At 39.3% G+C, this 22,674-nt stretch overlaps 1 protein-coding gene across 5 annotated transcripts in view; it reads left to right on the plus strand.

Moving 5' to 3' along the window:
• PRUNE2 (prune homolog 2 with BCH domain) overlaps positions 1-22,674 on the plus strand; it is a 272,472-nt gene that overhangs the window by 69,190 nt on the left and 180,608 nt on the right. For all 5 annotated transcript variants that reach the window (XM_027105655.1, XM_027105657.1, XM_027105658.1 and 2 more), the window contains exons 5-6: positions 2,820-2,972; positions 5,477-5,571. In XM_027105655.1, coding sequence (XP_026961456.1) covers positions 2,820-2,972; positions 5,477-5,571 — 248 coding nt within the window. The remainder of the gene's footprint in view (positions 1-2,819; positions 2,973-5,476; positions 5,572-22,674) is intronic.

The raw sequence follows: 22,674 nt of genomic DNA on the forward strand, positions 1-22,674 counted from the left end.
TGCACCACCAGGGAAGCCCATGTTTCTAGATTTTTTAATGATGGCCATTCTGACTGGTGTGAGATGATATCTCATTGTAGTTTTGATTTTCATTTCTCTAATGATTAATGATGTTGAGCATTCTTTCATGTGTTTGTTGGCAGTCTGTATATCTTCTTTGGAGAAATGTCTATTTAGGTCTTCTGCCTTCCAATCTTTATGCCAGGATGTGGGGACATTCTCTCCAGGGATCTCATCTCAAATCTTGGGATATTTAAGATTCCTCTGTGGAGAGCTCTAAGCTCCAATTTTTGTCTCCCTCCTCCTGTGAAACTGCTGTTAGATCTGCTAATCTTCTCATGTGATTGGCTACAATATGAATTAGCAAACACTCAGAGGGGAAAAGCAACATCAAATGCTGGGTTTACCTCTTTGCACTTACTTTCTCTCCAGGATTGTAGCTTCTAAGATAGTCACCTGGGTAACTCTCTGATGCCTTCACAGATTTTTCCCAAAAAATTTATGTAGATTTTCTCCTTGTTCTTGGAACAAGTAATCTGGCAAGCGTATGAAGATCTTTTTTGAAATTTAGATTCACCATTGCCTTAACAAAGAGAGTAAAAATCATCCTTATATTTCAGGTTTTATGTCAGAAATTGTCAGACCAAAGGGTATATTCAGAATCCAGTTGGCTACTCCCCGCCCCATCTTTAAATGATAATTTGCCTTGAATCTGTTCAATTCCCTTCATACTGACTGCTCCTTCTTTAGTTCTCATCTAAAACAGCCTTCTGATTCTCCCAGTGTGCCTTGTCTAATTCATTTCCTCATGGTAGCCAGAGTAAGTCTTATAAAACATAAATTTGAACATGTTACCTCTCCCTGCTTAAAATTCTAGTGACTCTCCATTTCCCTTAGAATATGAAAGACAAATTTTAAGATAGCTTGAAAGGCCCTTCAGGACCTGAGCCCTGTTTACCTCTCCAACCTGATTTTTCAAAAATTTTTCTTTAAGACTGTATTCTCTAGTTCTAATTAATTTCTTTCCATTTCTTGAACTGGCCAAATCGTCTCCCACCTCAGTGCCTTTGCATATGATCTACCTGGGTCATGATGTCCCTTTTACCTTGCCTTCGCCTTAAGTTCCTAGTTATCATTCAAATCTCAGCTTAGCTTATTAACTCATTCTCTAGGAAACCTTTTCTGACTCCTGAATTCTTGCCTAGATTCAGAGTACTGTGTATTTCCTCAGCAATATTTCTTATCCCCCTTACATTGAAAATTTATGTGTTTACTTCTTTGTATCTCCTTAACTACTATAAGCTTCAAGGGGCAAGGCTAGCTCTAGTCCAGTTATGAATCATTAGCATCTAGCACAGTGCCTGGCTTATAATAGGTGTTCAGTAGTTCTTTGCTAAAGGAATGAATGAATGAGATGCTTTAAATGTGTTTGGCAGTATTTATTTTTCATTATGATGTTTACATTTATTGATTTTTAGTATATAACCTTATAAGCTGGGAAAGCAGTATTATTTCTGTTTTTAAAATAGGCAAATAGGAACAGAGCAGCCAGATGACTTGCTTGGGATTTTTCAGGATTTTTAATGGTGAACGTGTATCTATTCTCTAGGTTCTATAGATCTCCAGGTAGATGGCAAGATTATGTACCATAGTTTTCCCTCACTCATTACTTCATTGCTCCTTTTACATTCTTACCACTTTCTTTATTTTCCTTCCCCCTATATTATCATTTAGGCCACACTGAAAACTAGAGAGATGGTGACACCCTGATTAATCAATAAGTTTGAGGATTTTTAGAGAGTTTAATCCTTCATCATTAAGCGAAACTTCCATTTCCCCCACGACTCTGTGTTAGTCTGGCCTCAGGATGCAGGGGAAGGAGATGTGACAGGTGGTAACTCCTCCCTTTCAAGGTGAGATTATGCATAGAAATTCCAGGAGTTTGTGAGAGGTCAGTCATTCGTATTATCAAATCACTTTGTAATTGAAACCCGTGATTTAGAGCCAGTTTATGAATCCTTATAATTAGATATTAGTAAATAACTTCAAAACTGTGTGTGGTACCTGGAAGATTGGGAGTGGATTTGAGGTTCACTACCTTATCAGATTCCTTTGGTGCTGACATTGAGGCTATGAAATCATTTAATTTTTTTTTAACATCTTTATTGCAGTATAATTGCTTTACAATGGTGTGTTAGTTTCTACTTTATAACAAAGTGAATCAGCTATACATATACATATATCCCCATATCTCCTCCCTCTTGCGTCTCCCTCCCACCCTCCCTATCCCACCCCTCTAGGTGGTCACAAAGCACTGAGCTGATCTCCCTTCATTTAATTTTTAAAAAGAGGAAGTTCTTATGTGAAATCAGAAACATGATGAGTGGAAACAATCTTCTCTGTGGTCTCTTAAAGAGATTATTAAAGGGAAATATTAAATCATATTTAATATCCTTAAATAGTTTATCATTAACTTCCATTCTGAAATCATTTAAAACCAATGTTTATCACTTTTGTGTATCTGTGTGGGGTGGGGGAAAGAGACAGATTTTGTTCCTTTGTGTATAACTCTGCCATAAAGTGTGCCGTAGTCAGTTCAGTTGCTGGGATTAATACTCAGAGAACAATGAGGCAGGACAGACAGTATCTGAAGCGTTTTCTAAAAACTGTCTCTTGAATGTTACACAATGAGGCCCCAGGCAAGAATCTGGAATCTGGAAGTAGAAACAGAGATTGAGAGACCAGAAGACATTTATTTTTCTGGGCCCCATCCTGGCTTGACTGGAAAGTTTGAAGGTGACTTGATTCATGCCTTTCAGGTAGCATCCTTTTCAAGTGGATGGCCATGGAACCCAAGAAGATCTCAGAAAAGCAGGAGGAAATTCTTTCTATCCTGGAAGAAAAATTTCCTCGCTTACCTCCAAGAGATGACATTATCAGCGTCCTGCAGGAGACCCAATTCAGTGCTCAGGGTGAGTGACTCTGTCCCCCAGCTCTGTCTCAGCTGCTGAGGAGGGATGCTTTGTGATGTGGAGTGTTACTGGGCCCCAGGAGGTGAATTTGAGTGTGGCTTCACGTTCTTCCCTTTTGCTGGAGGTTGTGGAAGATTTTCAGGCATACCAGGTTAACTCACCTGGAAGCAGGCAGTCTGTACTGCAGGCTTTCCTCTGAGACCTTCGTGTCTGGATGTGTGTTTAATCCATGCATCTAATGGGCACCCCAGATGCATCATCACATGAAATCTCTGTGCTGAGAGGGTTCTATTTTGAGAATGTGGCAGGAGCAATGTCAAGCACAATGAGATTTCATCCATCAATTAATTTTAGAAAAAAATAAGACTCTTAAGCAGATAAAAGTGTTCTGTAAGTCTAGGCTTTGTCAAGAGAGTGGATTTCCTGGATCAATTGTTTAATAATAATAATAATAGATGTAGTTCATTAAGTGCCTAATATGTCCAAGGTTCTGATGGTATAACTTTGCATGAATTAGAGTCCTCGCGACAACCCTGTCAGGTGGAATTATTTATTATGCCTGATTTCCAGATGGGAACACTGAAGCACAGAAAGGCATCTTTGCTTTCCCATCATCACACACACAGCTAGGAAGTGGCCAGGCCAGGATTTAAACCCAGACAGTCTATCTTTAAGGTACATAGCTTTCTCCCTTAGTTCGGGATCCCTCGGGGCAGAGCCTTAGGCAAAGCAATTTATTTGGGAGGTGATCCCGGAAAACACTGATAGGGCATGGAGCGCTTTAACAAGCAAGTTAGCTTTGTGGGGAAACCAGGCCTTCATCCCGCTAGGGAACTCTGCAAAAGAGTGTAAAATTGCACCGCAGAGTTTTCCTACCCGAGGGGTGCAGTGGCATGTTGCAACTTGTTTATCAGAGCTCCAAGAGCTGATTGTTAAATTTTCAGGAATTTTGTGAGTGGGTTGATGTTGGGTTGGCAGGTTGAAATCAGTCATGGTAGAAGGATTGACAACACAGAAATGAACACTACAACTCAGGTTTTGTTATGAGCATACCACTGGAATGTTGAGGGGTACTTAGTCCCAGGGACTGTTAATTCCCCCAGGGTGGGCTCTGGCAGCCAGAGAAAGCCCTCAGGAAAAGAGATGCAGGTGCTAGTGGTTGAGGGCCCTGCATTGGGAAAGTCTGAGGAAATGTGGACGGGACACTGACGCACCTGCCACACCTTCTGTTACATATGCTCTTGTGCATGTGCACAAGATGTACGTGGATGTATAGCTGCATGATGGTATGCATTTTGTCATTCATTTTCAAAACTAGACCAAACTTTTAATGTCACTGTATATTCTATAAAGCATTTTATGCTGTAGTAGGATAGATTGAAGCCTTGCAATCTTCAAGTCGAAGAAAAATATTTAGTACCTATCTGTTTCCTCATACTGCTGTGATTGACAGTGTTCTAAGTTGGAAGGGCAAGTAGTTGACTCTGCTGTCTTAATATGCATCTGGGTAGGAGATACGTGCTTTACTGGCCTTTACTGTAAGTCTTCTTCTCAAGAGTTTAGGCCTAATCTGATACAGTAACCTAGGGTGAGAATTCATTGTTAAGCCAGAGCCTTTCCTGATTTTCTGTGATAAATTTTATTGAAGCACATGGGTCAGCTGACTAAAAACTATGCAGTTCTGGATAATTTATCCCTTCTGGATTATTCCTCCCATCATTTAAGTAATCCTTTATCTCCTATTGCCAGAGCCTATTACAAGGGGGACCAACTTAATTATGATAGTTTTATGGGTCATATTTATAAAGTGCATTTTGAGTAAAATTACAGTTGAAAACATGGAGACTCACCTTAATGCATCCTGAAAGCAAATCGTGGCCTTCTTAGGTATTATTTGGTTATTTGCTTGGTTATGCTACTTTTCTTTTTACCTCCTCCCCTTCCCTTCTCTGCTTTTATCTGCTATGGGCTTCCAGAGTCTGACCTCTGAGTATTTGATCTTCTGGGCTCCCCTGAAGATTACTGGTTTCTGGTTGGATTTGGTCCATGGGAAGACTTTGAAACATATGGGGCGTGGGAGTCAAAGGAAGAAGAGACTGTAATATTTCTTCCCTGCTCCCTTCCTGTTTGGTGCTAAGTTTCTGGCAGCCCCTCTTCTACTGTTCCAGATCCCTGTTTCCCTCCTTTGAACCTCTGCTAGTCTCCGAACGCCTCACTATCTTTTATTAGTTTTCTCAGTCCCACCCACATCTCTGTAAGAGTCCTGCCATTAAAGAATCTTCTTTTGCATCCTGAAGGGTGAATGCTATTTCCTGCTGGGATCCTAACTGATGCAAACATTGTCAGTAATGTGATTTTTGCCTTAATATTTGTGTTTATTATGGTTAAAAGAAATATGAGAGGGGAAATACTGAAATTAACAGGGCGACTTCTTTAGATAATCCCTTGATATTACCAAAAAAGTTCCCCAAGTATAACATACTGTTTTTTTCTCTAATCCACAGGTTTGAGTATTGAACAGACAATGCTGAAGGATCTGAAGGAACTTTCAGATGGAGAAATAAAAGTGGCCATTAGTAGCGTGAACATGACCCTGGAGGTAAGGGTGGGAAAGCTTTTTCAGCAATGACAGATTTCACACAATTGCATTCTGAGAAAATGGAATACGATTCTGTCTATTGCATAAGTTAGTGTTAGTCTTTTGCTGTGATATATTTGCTTCTTTGTGATATATTTGACTAGGAATGCGGGTTATTATTTTGGGTGAAAACACTATGCTAAACCAATGAAAAATGCCAAACAAGATGAGTGCCACTTCATTCATCTCAGTAAAACAAAACCTAATCACATATGTATACATGTATGTGTATGTATATGTATATCCTGTTTAATAACAATGATTATACATGTGATTAGATTCACTTCCTTTTTCTGTGCACTACCCTGCATTGTCCATAGATCTGTTCTAAGAAACCAAGCTGTCCTTTGGCTTTTGTAAGCTATTTGGATCCATGTCATTTTGAGAATCAATGGTGACAAATCAAGTATTAATAAGACCCTCCTTCCAATCTGTTAAATGAATGATTCAAAGGGAATGCAGCTCTTGACTTTGTATGTTTCCTTGGTCAATTGTCTTTTGTTTACTTTGGGGCTTTTCAGTGACTTGCATGTTAATCTTAATTAACCTAACTAATGGGAATTATATTTTACAGAGGCACATTTATGCCGTGCAGAACTCTGAGTATTTTTTACGGTTATGTTGCCTTGATCAAGCGATCCACCTTTAATTGAGGCACTGAACTCTCAAGTCAAGTTTATGGAGATAAAAATTGCTGTCTAGGCATTTTGTCTTTTAGATTTTAGAACTGTATGTTGCTATTCTTTTTATTTTTCTGGTGGTAATGGTGACTGTATCACTGTGTATATTTCTAGGGCATAGCAGGCACGCATCAGGTATCCATGCCTCGGAAAACCCAAGAGCAGACCAGGTGGCTTTTTCTGTGATTTCTTTGTAAAATTGTTCCTAGGTGTTTTGATATTGTAGTTCGGCTTGTACATCCATATGAGTACCAAGAGGCAGAGTGTTGTCGCTAAAGATACTCACACTTGATGGTGATATAGTTTACAGACCATATTCTCATTGCATATAGAAACTCAACTGTTTCTATGGACTTTCGAATTGATAAATGCTCCATATAATTAGATGATGATGTGACTCAATACAAGAAATACATGCAATTTGGGATGTAGTAATGAGATCATCACCTTCAATTACAAATCTGCTTTGTGTCTAGAAATCCAAGGAAGACATGGATCTTGCAAGGGTCAGTGGCTTTGAGAATCATTTCTACCAGTTCAGGCCTTAGGGTTTTCTTTCTCTTTCCCCCCTCCCATCTCCCTTCATTTAATGGCATCTTACTAGGTTTTAAATGCCTTGTTTGCAATTCCTTTCTAAACCAACATAGAGCATCTTGTAATTGCTTAGGGAACTGTCTGTAGTTAGCAAATTATTTTAAGGCTATTATTATTATTATAGATTTACTGTAGCTTTAATGTACCTTCATTTATATTATAGGAGTATACAAATGGCTCTGTCAGATATGTTAAACTGTAAATGTTTATCAAGCTGAATAAGTGATAAAAAGATCGTCTTAATTTTGACAGTAATTTACATAGAGGGCCAGTAATTAATCAGGCGGCTAAGTACATCTCTGGAAGAGCTATATGATCTTCTGGGAGGAGGGAGAAGGACATTTATACATATAAAGAAGCGTACACAGATTAAACTCTAATCAGCTGAATGAGAGCTTTTCACTTGTACATAACAGGGATATTAAAGATAACTGAGAAATGCAGAAGGAACTCCTTAATAACATTGTATATCTTCTTTGAGAGAGAAAATGTACACTATTTAATCTTTTAGTTGGAAAAATCCCCAAGTTAAGGGCAGAGTTTGGTTTTCTCCATAGATCATCCTGTGATACAGTGGCATTTTCACAATCTCTATCTATATTTGATTATATTTCAATATTCCTTTCCCATTCCCATTTAAAAATAATGACAGAATTCCCCCTGTCTTATTTTGTGTGTTTTGGAACAGCTGTCTAATAGCCCTTTAAATCTAGACATATTCTCAAAGAAATTTTCTTAGTTCCTATGACTTTCTAAATCTTACTTGTCCTTCAAAGCATGGTCAAGACCTAGCTACTTCATGATGACTTGTAGAAATTATCCATTTTCTATTACCACTTGCAAAATTGACCAACTTAGGACTTAAATATATACTATATCTTCCATTAATTTTGAACTTGTTTCAAATATTTAATCATGGTTAGACAATATTTTAAGTTAATTGGGGGTAAAGATGGTATTGTTGGCTTCTGTCTCCCTTTGATTTCCTGACACCGTGCTGGGGACATAGTAGGTACTCGGTTAATACAGATACACGTTGGTGTCTGCCATTTGTTCCTTTGATATCTGATTTTCATTTCCTGTTAAATTTAAGTAAGTCAGCTAGGAAAGCAAAGCCGTCTAACTATGCATCCAGGCCAATTTACTTTGTTTCCTTCCAGTCGGTTTCAACTGTAGCTGAAGGCTGAGATCAGCTAGATAAAATATGGCCCACATATTTATCAGTAGAACTGCTTATCCAGCAGTCCCAAATTTGAATGGGTTACTTGTCACTGGAAGGAATCAGCTGGAAGTTCTATGTGATGTCGGAGCAATGGGAAAGAGGATTCCTTACATTTTCAATGGCCCTTTGCAACTCCACAGTTGTATGTGTCATGGCTTTTATTTGCCTGATGACCCAGTTAACTTTCTTGGGTGGAAATATTGAGAAAATAAGAGGAATTTGTCTCCTTGCAACATATATAGAATGTCCTTCAGAGGGAAGCACTGGTTTGGGTGGTAGAAACCACTACCTTTGACAGATGGGTTCACACTGGCCCTCTACGTTATAAAGAGAAAGCTACTAAACCTTTTGTCTCTCCTTTTTATTGTAGTATATCTCACAAATGATAGTTGTTCTAATTAAGGTTATATGGGTTATTGAAAATCTACCGTCGAAAGTAAATAATTACAATAATACTGAGTTTCAGTGCTTTGTTCAATATGTGAGATCAGAACGAGTGTGACCTTGAAAAGCAGTAGATAAAAAAATGGCCATATCAGGGGGCTTCCCTGGTGGCGCAGTGGTTGAGAGTCCGCCTGCCAATGCGGGGGACACGGGTTCGTGTCCCGGTCCGGGAGGATCCCACAAGCCGTGGAGCGGCTGGGCCCGTGAGCCATGGCCGCTGAGCCTGCACGTCCGGAGCCTGTGCTCCTCAACAGGAGAGGCCGCAACAGTGAGAGGCCCGCGTACCGCCAAAAATAAAAATTAAAAATGGCCATATCAGAAGCATGGCCAGAGGGCTAGTTCTTCTTGCAGAGAGGACTTGGAAGCTAGGACCATGGAAGAGATACTGCAGTCCCATTTCACATGGCCTCCGGTTCATTCTGAGTCTGAATATAGCACACATCCTGTGGGGCACACACACCATGTATAGGAATCCACTTCATTCATTATGGTTGTACCTGATCCTTTGTGCCCTTTTCATTGTTTGCCAATTTGATTATCAGGAAGGAGACACAGGTGGTTTTGATTTTCTTCTAATTCTGCATTTTAGTGGAGGAACCAGTAGAGAGAAACGAAGGTTGCCAAAAACCAAATCTATGTTAAAAAACTTTAAATAGTAAAGCCTTAGGGAAAATAAAGAAGAGAATTTATGGATATTAAAGTACGTGCTTAACTGGAACAAACTTTGCCTTTATGCTCCATTCGCTCCAGCAGAATGCAGCAATTATACATCCTGGGCCTACTTTACTCCTAGCAAAGCAGTATGTCTAGATGTTAAGGGAAAGGGACAAATCTTTCCATTCCAATAAGGTGCCAATGAAGCAAATGAGATTGCTCATGGCGATACCACATGAATAGTTCCCTTGCCAACACCAAGTATTATTACATCTCCTTTAAGCATTTCCCAAGAGGCTGTAAGTCATTAGCATCTTTCTTCAGGAAGAACAATAACCAGGCGCTGACTTGATCACTTTTGTTATGACCAATCATGTTATGAATATTGCCACATATATACTGTGTCAGTTTGCTGCCATAACGAAGCACCACACACTATGTGGCTTAAACAACATAACTTTATTGTGTCACAGTCTGGAGGCTGGAAGTCCAAGATCTGACACTGGCAGGACAGGTTCCTTCTGAAAGCTGAGAGAGAATCTGTCCCATGCCTCTCTCCTAGCTTCTGGTGGTTTACAGGCAATCTTTGGCATTCCATGGCTTATAGAAGTACCACCTTGGTCTCTCCCTTTGTTTTCACATTATCTTCCCCCTATGCATGTCTCCAAATTTTTCCTTTTCATATGGTCATTAGTCGTATTGGATTAAGGCCCACCCTGATGACCTTATCTTAACTATTATATCTGCAATGACTCTATCTCCAAATAAAGTCACATTCTGGGGTGCTGGAGGTTAGGACTTCAACATATAATAAGACTGTATGAATGAACCTATCGCCTGTTAAGTACATTGCATCTGTCGCTCCCACATGTTTTTATTTTAAATCAATTTCCTTCAAATGAGGAAAAGTGGGGATTTCCAACTCTTGAAATTTTGTCTCCTTTATTCAGAGCTGGAGTCTGAGGAAATAGCTCCAGCCTGTTTTCTCTCTGGGGCCCCCTCCTGACCAGACACTATGCTATTTGAAACCTGGAATAGAACACATGGGATGCCCTGCACAGCGGTTACCAGCCAAGCTGCACCTTGGAACACTGAGGAGGGAAAAACTCCTTTTCCCTCCTACCGACCTTTTCCCTTAGCATTCAGAGCACGGACCAGAATGAATTCCCAAGATCACTGTTAAACTCCTCCCTAACGAAAGTGAACATTTTTACTCAGGCTGCAGTGATGCATCTTTGAACCATTGTAACAGGTGATTTAAGACTCAGTGAACCAATATGAAACCTGGTTTACCAAATTTAAGCGTGAAACATGATTTTTCATTGTCTGAGCTTGGAATTTTTTGGAGTTCAGGATGAAAATACCTCTAGAGTATTTACCTACCTTATTTTGTCGTAAAATGCATAGTAATATTTGAGGAAGTATATATTATTTTTGATTAGCATATTCTTCAAAATGCCTAACGCTTATGCTGGAGGTGATTTTTCAAAGCTGTTTGGCTAACCAGTGGAAATATGTGTAACCACTGCCTCTGTTTCCTTTTGGGTCCAGGGCTGCCAACTCCTACTTGCTAAGACGGAGTTAACATTTGATGACAAGGCTCACTGTGTATCAGGCAGTAGAGTAAGAACTTGCAAGCATTGTCTTCTTTAGTCTTCCCAGCAACCCCATGAGGTAGAGATGCTATGAGTACCCCTGTATTAGTTAAGGTAACTCTAACAGCAGTAACAGGTAAACCCCAAATCTCAAAGACTCAACACATAACTTATGCATTTTTTGCTCATGCAGCAAAATCCAATTTAGTGTTCCTGGTTGTGTGACCAGGGGTGATTCAGAGACCATCTTTGACGTGTGGCTCCCAAGATTGCCTGAGACATCTCCATCCATCCTGTCTCTCAAGATGGAGAAGAGCTTGGAGGGCCAAAGGTGGGAGACTTTATGGATCTTTTCAGAACGTAGCATCTATCACTTCTGCTCATGTTTCATTGGCCCAGTCACATGGTTGCATCTGACTGCAGGGAGGCTGAGAAATGCAGTCTAATTGTATGTCCAAGAAGAAGAAACAGTTTGAAGAATAATTAGCCAGTCTCTGCCACAATCTCCATCTTGGAGGTGAGGAAATTAGAATCTAAAAAGCTTAAATCATTTGTCTAATACAGAGCTGGGACCAAACTCTGGATCTGTTCTGCCCAAGCACTATGTTTACTACTTGGGATATGATGCCCGCTTGGGGGTTTGCTAGTAAGTCATCAGTTGTCAATCATTGCCGCAAACTCCAGGGGTTGGACAGCCTCGACAGACATCCTTAAGCAATCCTTGGTTGGAACTCTTGTTTTCCCTACTCTTGGTACCAAGCCACTTCTTGTTTATGTTCATATCTTTGCTTCTTTTAAAAATCATTTTAATTTTTGATCTGTAAACATCATCTAAGTATTCATAGTAAATGTTATTATCAGCCCGTCATATAGAGGAGATTTGGAAAAATAAGTCAAGTAGATAAAAATAATAAGAAAAAAGATTATGAGGTGAGGGATAGCACACACCATGTAGGAAGGAAGGAATTCTGATTTTTTTTCTCTGCCTGCCTCTAGAATTCAAGGACATGGGTATTCTGGTTTACCTTGTTGTAATGTAACTTTGTCAAATGTGTGTTCAAAATAGCAGTGCAAATCAGTGAAAAATTTTAATGGTAGAGATTTTTTATGGAAAGGAAACAGTATTACTTTGAGCACTATGGTAATTCCTAATAACGAAATTCTGAGTAGTTGAGGTGTTAGAAGTTCTCAATTCATACCTGGCTGAAGAGTCCAAAGGGGTTTAAAGCAAATGACAAACACGGTTAGGTGACTTTCATTGTGTGAATTTAACAGTCAGTGTGTGTGAGTCATCTGAAGTGTGAATTATAATTTGAAACTAATTTAGAGCTAATAATTCATAGCTTCTTGAGGACAATGGCAGGATAAAAAAGTGAAACCTGAAATCAGAAAAGTAGACTTGAATTCCTACTCTGAGCTATGAGCAGTTCTTGGTAATGAGACGTAATTAAAATGAGGGAATCGAAATTCCCTATTTAACGAATGGTTTATCATATCAGCTGCAATAGCACTTTGTCTCTGGGAAAAAATGTACTAGGCAGCTGAAGCATATAATATTTAGAATCCTTACAATTTGTAGGTAGGTAGCTCCTTCTGCAGATGACCCAAAGTATTTTAAGATACCAGATGAAGTCTGCAAAACTGGCCTATCTAGAAATACCTTATAATGGAATTCCTGTTTTGGAGTTACAGCTAAACTGAGGTTGGAGGCAACTTGATGTTTTTGCTTTTTTTACCTATTGACCAGTTTCAAATGGATTTAAATAATTCACAAAACTTGGCCTATCTAGCCATACTTCTTTATATTTATTTCCCTCAATGGTACAAAATACCTCAATACTCAATATTTAGAGATCATAAAGTTACTCATTATGCACTGTGCTTTCTTTGCTAAGGGGTGGTGCCCTGGACATTTCTCCTTCTCCCCTGAAATGCTATAGAAGTGTATTTACATGGAGGAAGTGGAAAGGGAGGAGCATAGAAAACACAGAGCCTGCCCCAGGCATAAACTCTCCTCAGGGCCCAGAAATCCCCACTGACTTCCCTGGGCAACTGTGAAGTGGGAATGCGATAATGAGATCAGATGCTATGAGGACATGGCCTCCTCAAGAGGCTGTGGGGAAGTTAGCCTCAAAAATGGCTACTGGGCCTGGGGCAGAAAGGAAGAAAGCTGTGGAGGGAGGTGCATGCCACTCCAGGAAGCCCAGATGGGGTTGATTGCTAGTGAGTGAACAGGGTAGAGTCCGTGTCCCATTTGACGGTATTTTACATGCTGCATCTCTGGTGGACAGTATGACTCAGATTTACATGCAAATGTGGGTGTGTATCATCCATAACCACTCTCTCTTTTCATTACATCCCCGCCCCGCAATGTGCCCATGCGTCTGCTTAGCACCAAGGACATGGAACAAAACAGAGCTGCGATACCCCAACCTAGGATTCCTGAGGTCATGAGGTGTTGGGTCCAACTGGCTCCCTGCTCAGTGCCTTCTCCTCAGAATAAAATGGTGTTCCAGTTATCTACTGCTGTGTCACAGGCCACCCCCAGAACCTTGAGACTTAAACTAAGATGTTATTATCTCTCATAGTTCTTTGGCTTTTTTTGGGTTCAGATGGGCAGTTTTTGCTCAGAGTTTCTCATGCAGTTGCAGTCAGATGGTAGTCACCTGTGAGCTCACTTGGGACTCACCGGGTGTGGGCTGCTCACAGCCTGACAGATTCGGCGAGAGAGCCACAAGAGCGAGCTTTGGAAGAGACTCAGATGGAATCTGCGATTATTGTGACCTAACTTCAAATATCTCAGAATATCACTTCCATCATATTTTATTGTTCATGCAACTCCCTAAGGCCAGCCCAGATCGATGATAAAATAGAATTAGCAGTGGTGTGCTGGTAAATGTTTAACAATGGGCTCTCTAAAAAAAAAACAACACACACATATTACTGATATGCATGATATATAGCCCACAATTTACAAATTACATACTCTTTATTGTAAATTCTATACAATCGATTCTTACAGAATTAGTTACTTAATTTTAATGCAACTCTTGCACTGCAATTGATGAACCAGTATAGTTCCAACAAGAATGTGGTTGATTTTTTTTTTTTAACAAGAAAGTGAAACAACAAAGATTTTTTGTCTGAACTTTACCTGTTTGTCAACAGCATGAATGACTTCTCTGCTGACTTAAAGAATAGTTTTCAAATACTGGAAGAAGATGTCCTCAGAGTTTTGTTTTTATTTTTGTGCTATTCACAATGTAATGGCTAGAAACACAATCCACTTTTAAGTTTAGCCTACATAATTAACTTTCTCCATTACTTTCTTAAGTCGAGACAGGCAAATTTTTTTCTGCAAAAAGCTAGATAGTAAATATTTTAGGCTTTATGGTCCAGAGGCAAAAGTGAGGATTTTATGTGGAACTAAATAACGATTAGAAAGTGTTTAGCTCACCGGCTGTACAGAAACAGGCAGTGGGCTGAATTTGGCCTGTGGGCCATAATTTGCCAACACCTGCTCTAGAAAACCGATAAATCAATTAAACAAGCTTTGATTTGTAGTGTTTGCCAATTTTCATAGTGTAAATATCTTACTATGGCCAGTTTCAAGGTACCAATGTGATATCATCAAAACACAGTAAGGAATAGTTCTAACACTGTATTGTATAATTGAAATTTGCTAAGAGTAGATCTTAAGCATTGTCACAAAAAAAGGAAAAGAAAAAAAGCTCATCATCTTGTTGTATACTTTAAATATATTACAATTTTATTTGTTAAAAAAAAAACCAGATTGGGAAGAGATGCACAGAAGCATACCATTATATAGCTTCTCCAGCAGACAGATGCAATAGAACATAGATAATGTAGTAGAATAATTAGGAAGTGATGCGTTTTGAGAATTTATGACTTTTGTTTTTAATATAATTTATTTAATGTAGAATATTTAATATAATTTTTTAAATGGCTGTGTTTAATTTGTTAATGGTGGGTTTGCAAATTTCCTGAAAATTTTACAATCATTGCTTACCAACCTGTACAAGTCAGCGCAAACACACCGCTGGGAATTAGACCCCAATTCTTTTTTGTGTGTGTATTTTAAAATTTATTTTACTGAAGTATAGTTGATTTACAATGTTGTGTTAATTTCTACTGTGCAGCAAAGTGATTCAGTTTTACATATATACATTCTTTTTCATATTCTTTTCCATTATGGTTTATCATAGGATTTTGAATATAGTTCTCTGTGCTATACAGTAGGACCTTGTTGTTTATCCATTCTATATATACCAGTTTGCATCTGCTAACCCCAAACTCCCAGTCCATCCCTCCCCTGTGCCCCCACCTCCTTGGCAACCTCAAGTCTGTTCTGTATGCCTGTGAGTCTGTTTCTCTTTCATAGATAAGTTCATTTGTGTCATATTTTAGATTCCATATATGTGATAGCCTATGGTATTTGTCTTTCTCTTTCTGACTTACCTCACATAGTATGATAATCTCTAGGTCCATCCATGTTGCTGCAAATGGCATCGTGTCATTCTTTTTTATGGCTGAGTAGTATCCATTGCATATATGTACCACATCTGCTTTATCCATTCATCCGTTGATGGGCATTTAGGTTGTTTCCATGTCTTGGCTATTGTAAATAGTGCTGCAGTGGACATTGGGTGCATGTTATCTTTTCGAATTATAGTTTTCTCTGAATATATGCCCAGGCACGGGATTGCAGGATTATATGGCAACTCTATTTTTAGTTTTCTGAGGAACCTCCATACTGTTTTGCATAGTGGCTGCACCAACTTACATTCCTACCAACACTGTAGGAGGGTTCCCTTTTCTCCACACCCTCTCCAGAATTTGTCATTTGTAGACAGAATGATGGACATTCTGACCAGTGTAAGGTGGTACCTCATTGTAGCTTTGATTTGCATTTCTCTAATAATTAATGATGTTGAGCATCTTTTCATGTGCTTTTTGGTCATCTGTATGTCTTCTTTGGAGAACTGTCTGTTTAGATCATCTTCCCATATTTTTATTGCGTTGTTTGTTTTTTTGATATTGAGCTGCGTGAGCTGTTTGTATATTTTAGAAATCAGTCCTTGTCGGTTGCTTCAGTTGCAAGTATTTTCTTCCATTCTGAGGGTTGTCTTTTTGTTTTGTTTATGGTTTCCTTTGCTGTGAAAAGCTTTTAAGTTTAATTAGATCCCATTTGTTTATTTTTGCTTTTATTTCTCCTGCCTTGGGAGACTGACCTAAGAAAACATTGATATGATTTAGGTCTGAGAATGTTTTGCCTATGTTCTCTTCTAAGAGTTTTATGTTGTCAAGTCTTACATTTAAGTCTTTAAGCAATTTTGAGTTTATTTTTGTGTATGGTGGCAGGGTGTGTTCTAACTTCCTTGATATACATGCCACTGTCCAACTTTCCTGACATCACTTGCTGAGGAGACTGTCTATTCTCTGTTGTATATTCTTGCCTTCTTTGTCAAAGATTAATTAACTGTAGGTGTGTGGGGTTTTTTCTGGGCTCTCCATTCTGTTCCATTGAGCCATATATCTGTTTTTGTGCCAATACCATGCTGTTTTGATTACTGTAGCTTTGTACTATAGTCTGAAGTCAGGGAGCCTGATTCCTCCAGCTCCGTTTTTCTTTCTCAAGATTGCTTTGGCTATTCGGGGTCTTTTGTGTTTCCATACAAATTGCAAAATTTTTTTCTAGTTCTGTGAAAAATGCCTTTGATAGTTTGATAGGGATGGCATTAAATCTGTAGATTGCTTTGGGTGATATAGTCATCTTCACAATGTTGATTCTTCCAATCCAAGAACATGGTATATCTCTCCATCTGTTTGTATCATTTTTGATTTCTTTCATCAATGTCTTATAGTTTTCTGCATACAGGTCTTTTGTCTCCTTGCGTAGGTTTATTCCTAGGTATTTTATTCTTTTTGTTGCAGTGGTAAATGGGAGTGTTTCCTTAATTTCTCTTTCAGATTTCTCATTGTTAGTGTATAGGAATGCAAGAGATTTCTGTGCATTAATTTTGTATCCTGCTACTTTACCAAATTCACTGATTAGCTCTAGTAGTTTTCTGGTAGCACCTTTAGGATTCTCTATGTATAGTATCATGTCATCTGCAAACAGTGACAGTTTTACTTCTTCGTTTCTGATTTGGATTCCTTTTATTTCTTTTTCTTCTCTGATTGCTCTGGCTAAAACTTCCAAAGCTATGTTGAATAATAGTGGTGAGAGTGGGCAACCTTTAGACCCCAATTCTTGATGTGAGGAGGAGCATGTGCCTATAGGGAGGGGAGGAATTGAAGGTGACCATCTTTGGAGACTTTACCAAAGAAGGGGATTGCTTCTCATATCCAACTGTGTCATTAAGTCCTAGACTTTCTTCTATGAATCAAGGAAAAGTAGAATCTTAATTTATGATAATTTACTCATCTGGTTTCATGCACTTTGGTCAATGGTATATTTGCGACAGTTAATAATCTTGGCTTAGATTAAGAGTGGGTAGGGCCACACTGCAGCTAGAGATAATGGTTCATGTGTACAGTACTGAAGAGCATCGGATAATTAGTCTTTAGGGTCTTTCCTACTTGGACAAAGACATCACAGTCACCACTGCCTCTATTCATCAGTCACCACGCATGCTGGGGGCTCAGGCTCTTGCCCTGGAAGCCTTGTCTTCTCCACTCTCTGGTCTCTTCTATTCTGCTAGAGACACAGAGCTTGTTCTCGTCAGCAGTGCATCCTGGGTTGTCACCAGTTTCCTCCTGAACTTCACTGTCGTGGGCTGTACTAGTGAGATCTGGTAATAGTCTTTGGACCACATTTTCTGCATATCTTTTTTTTTTTTTTATCACTTCCTGTCTTTCCTTTCCTTTGCAGGTTTCACACAGCTTTTCCCTTTTCCATATGTCCACCTGCTCCTTTGCAGAAACCCTATTCCATTCTTCACTGCCACTTCTCCTGCCTTGATATTACTGCACTTTCTTCCAGTAACTTCTTAATTATTTATAATTAAGAAGCCAATAAAAAGTCTTTCTATATGTCACCAAAATGTCTAAGGCTCTCCATTTAGATATGGTATTTCTGGTACCTCTGTCACCTTATTTGGGGACCTATCTCTTAAGTTCACAGTCACTGTGGGGAAATGGGCATATTATCAGAAGGCATTTTGAATAAATTTATATATCGCTGCAACTTATATAAATAAAAATGGTACATTTCTAGACTTCAAAAGTAATAAGCAGGCAATTCTGTTTTACCGAAATCCTTTAGTAGGAGCAGTAAATTGACCCTTTCCTTGTGCAGGAAATGGAATATCCATGCCTGCCTTCCTGAGAAAATGAGCTCTGTGATATGGTAGAATTCAGTACCTCTCTTATCATGGCCCTTTAATAAATGTTGGTATTTGGAAAGCTAATAATAGGTAGTCTTTGGTTCTAGTCATTTTAACCACCCAATAAAATGACAAAGAAACCAGAAAACAGCCTATTAAGTTAATTCATTCTCAACTTCAGCACTGCTGAGGGAATTAAGAAATAGCATTTCACAAAATATATCAGTGATAATTTGAACTTTTTAATAGCATAATATCTAATTCTCTTCTGCATCTTTCTTTACGAGAAGGGAAACCCTGAGGACATAGTGATATGCTAGGATGAGTGCTCTTTCACTCTGTAAATACATTTTTAAAGTGTACTATAATGTCATTTTGATGGTTTAATTTCTGGAAGGATTTGGCTAATTACATTTTTAGGAATATACTCAGACCGGTTTTAGCTGCCCAGTGTTACTTTTAATAGCAGCTGTTGCTTACCTCTTCTCTTGTTTATTTTCTCTCTCACCCGCTTTCAGAGTTACTTTGCTGATTTGGAGACCTGACCTTGGTTTAAATTAGTTTGTCTGTAACTCTCCTGTGAATCATAGGCAATATTTTAATGGTTAATTACTACATTGTATCAACTTGCCATAGAAAAGTAGGCTGTGAAACTAAAGGAAAATTTTTCCTTTTTCTTGTGACAGAAGAAACATGTACATAAGAGAAACTGTGAAGTGGGATGGTATTAGAGTGCTTCTTTCCCATCCGTGTAGGTAAATGCTGAATTGGTTCCTTAAGTAACAAAAACTCTTTTTTAGTACACACTGAGGAAATAATAAATTTATACCAAATAGCCAGTGGCAATTTAGATAAATAAGAAGACTCAAACAAAAGAATAATTTAGGATTCTTTCCAGAATAGACATCTTGTTCCTTAATCAACAGTGATTGTGAAGGTTGGCTGTGTGGAATCTGTGGGAGAAGAGTGGGTTATGGTAGGTTGGTGGTGTCACCTAGTGGTAGAAAGGGGAAAACAGAACAAGGTGCTAGAACTAGGATTTGGTAATTTATTATCGTCTTCTTTTATTCCTTCAAAAGAATAATTTAATGCTCTTTGTATTCATAGCATGACGCTAGCCAATACCTCGAATAATTCAAATTTTAAACATAAATGTAATGGTATCCAACATTCGTTGAGTGTTTACTATGTACCATGCATTTTATTTTTATTTTCTCATTGAACCTCCATGAATACCCTCTGAAATAAATCCATTATTATTTCCAACTTGTAAATTAACTGTAGTAGACTCTTCTAGAAATGGTAGTTCATGGCATGAAGTATTTGTGGCTATGTTTTGCCTTCCAGCATTTTAGACTAGCATTCTTTTCATGATGCCGTTATGAAATCTAATTTTCAGTGTCTTTGGAATGCCCATGCCAAGCACACCTCTTGTTGACTCTTCATTGTTTTGGTCTTTAAGAGTGCTTTCTTTTTAACCCAAATCAAACAGTCATCTTGTACCTACCTTCCCATGGAGCCCAAACAATGAGGCTCCCAACCTATATTACAGTTGTTGACATCACCAGGTCAGCCTATAGCACGTCAGACTGGCTAATCTGTCCTTAGGACACCAGGGTTGAAGAGGAGGGTTTGAAAGCATGCACTCATCTCATCCATCCACTTAATCACCCATTAACAGTCATTTGTCATCAAACATTTTTACTGAGTAGCTACTATATGCTGAAATATAGGCTAGATACTATAGTACAAGCTCATGAATGATTGGTAATTTTAGTTGGCTTTAATGGGGCAATACAGGACACCAGAGTTTCTGAATCAATAGCTCTGGTTGGGGTCTGAGAATATGTATGTTTAATAAGTTCCTTGGGATGCTGATGTTGCTGGTCCAGACACATTTTGAGTACCATTGGCTTAGAGCCATTTGATTCAGTTTCCAACTTTTGGACACATATACACGGATACTGAGGAAGGAAATTGGCATTCACCAAGTTTCTAGCACTATGTTAGGTGCTTTATATTAGTTATCTTTTAAAATCCTGATGCCTTACTTATGATGTACATAGGCAGTTATTATATCTGTTTTACAGATGATTAAACTGAGAGTCAGAAACAGAAATAAACTACAGAGTAAGCATTCCAACCCAGGGACAGCGGATTCCAAAGTCCTCATTCTTTCCTAATTGTTCTATGTTGGGTCACAGAAGAATAAGCTAACCGTTACCATCAATGGTTACCTAGTCTATATTTTTCTGGAATTCTCTTACTGAATTAACTGGCCATGGACATAATTCTGGTATGACAGATAAGAAAGTCCATGTTTCCCCAAAACTAAGTGGCTTCAAAGAACAACAATGTAGTAATTCATATGATTCTCCTGGTCTTGTCTGAGCTTACTCCTGTGACTACAGTCAGCTGATGGCCCTGCTGGACTGGTTGACTAGGGTTGCCTCACTGACATGGGTGGGGCCTCAGCTGGGAGGGTTGGAATGAATAGCTAGGTGGCTGAGCCTCTCTCTATATATGGCCTTTCATCCCAGGCTTCTTCACTCTAGAGCAGAAGTCTTCCAAGATGGTGGAAGCAAGAACTTTGGGTGCTTGCAAGCCCCACAAAGTCATGCCACGTGTTACTGGTCAAAACAAGTCATGTCATGGGGCCAGCCCAGAGAGAGTGAGGAAAGAGACTCCACCTCCAAATGGGAGGAGCTGGAGATAATCTGTGATCACTTAAAATCCACCAGAACCTCCAAACAGGAATCTTTGTTATCTAGTTTCTCAAGTCTTTGTAACTTTTTTGTGGTTTCAGTTGTCTTAGATTTTATTCAGATGAAGGCCATCCTATCAGATGTTCTTAAGCCCATTGGAAGAGTCAAGTTACCAATGAATCACTGGGAGAGGACAATCATGAAATGAAGTTCTTGCTTTTTGACTGATTCAACTGGTAAATCTGCCTCTTAGGATGGGACTGGGGCTCCAGGGCTTCTGTATTCTTCCAGCAGGCTTAAAGGTCTCCAGTAGTAGAGAAGGTTTCTATGAACTATAAGTTTATAAAGATTTGCTTTGAATTTTCAAGAATTCATAGAAATAGGAAATTATAAAGTGTAAAAAGACAGGATTATCACGTTCGAAATGTTTATTCAAAACTCTTAAGCAATAGGAAACTGGGCATGTTCATATTTGCACATGGTATAGTTTAGTTTGAAAAATATGTTTGTGCATCTCAAGCTACATATTTTGTAACAAGATAGTATCAGTCCCAGCGGGAACAGGTGGCCCATTCAATTGAGATAATTTGAGGTCGGTCTAATAAAGTGAGCCATTTTATTAGGTGAAGGCAGAGTGAGGGATACTGCAGGGAAGAGAGTGGTGTCCCAGGGGTTATTACCCTCAGCATGAAAGGAGAAGGAAAGGAGAAGTTTCCAGAACCTGGAAGGAGAATGTTGAAAAGAGAGGGCCACCTCAGGAAGAGCCTTTGGTCAAGGAGTGCCCAAGTTCAAAGTGACCCCAAATGCAAGGAAATGTAGGAGTAAACACTCTGCCATCACTCTCCTTCCTCCTTCCCAGCACCTGTTAGGGTTTCCCATTGGCTGAAACCAACAGGAAACGCGAGTCTAGAAGAGACTCTTGATGTGGTCCAGAGGGCCTCTGTGCTGTGGCAGAGAGCAGGGTGGAGGAGGATGGAGACCAGCTCTGCAGGGACCAAAGGAACACAGCTTGCAGAGACGTTCAATTAAAAGGTTCAGTAGAAGGATGGAGACACATAGCACAGGGAGACCAGCTCAGTGCTTTGTGGCCACCTAGAGGGGTGGGAGGGAGACGCAAGAGGGAGGAGATATGGGGATATATGTATATGTATAGCTGATTCACTTTGTTATACAGCAGAAACTAACACACCATTGTAAAGCAATTATACTCCAATAAAGATGTTTAAAAAAAAAAAGGGATGGAGACAATAGATAACCCTTCCCAAAGCCATCTGTGAGACCATGATACAAAATTTTCAAAAGAAGTAGGTGAAATCTGCTTACAGTGCTTTTGAAGCTTTTACCATCTTAGAAGGAATAAAACGATTGAAATTTGGAAATAGAAAAGAGGAGACGTTTTGAGATGTGTGTGTCCCATGTGATTAAGGGAGAGGGGGCATCAGTCCCTCCCCTGGAGCCTGAGCAGTGGGTTCTGAAAGACCACCCAGAGAGACTCATATGTGACCCTCTCAGTTTGGGAGACACAGCGGGCAGGTGTTTCATTCTTACCCAGAAAATCTAAAGGGCAAGAGATGTGCTGACTGGCTATGTTGACAGTGGGACATAGAACAGGTGGCTGCATGCAGTAGCCTTCACCCTGAGAAAATTGTTAAGAGTAGTGGATGCAGGAATATTTATGCCAGGCCAGATCTGGGCTATGTGTGCGAGAGAGCCAGCGTGCGTTTTTCGTGGATCCTGCCCAAGTGGGCTGACCTGAAGTGAAAAAGAAGCATATCTCAGCTGAGAGAAGACGGAGTCAGAGCCAGCTTCGTAAGAGCTGGG

This window comes from Aethalodelphis obliquidens, unplaced genomic scaffold (assembly GCF_003676395.1).
Source record: "Aethalodelphis obliquidens isolate GAN/ISIS:26980383/991018 unplaced genomic scaffold, ASM367639v1 scaffold7, whole genome shotgun sequence".
Lineage (NCBI taxonomy): Eukaryota > Metazoa > Chordata > Mammalia > Artiodactyla > Delphinidae > Aethalodelphis > Aethalodelphis obliquidens.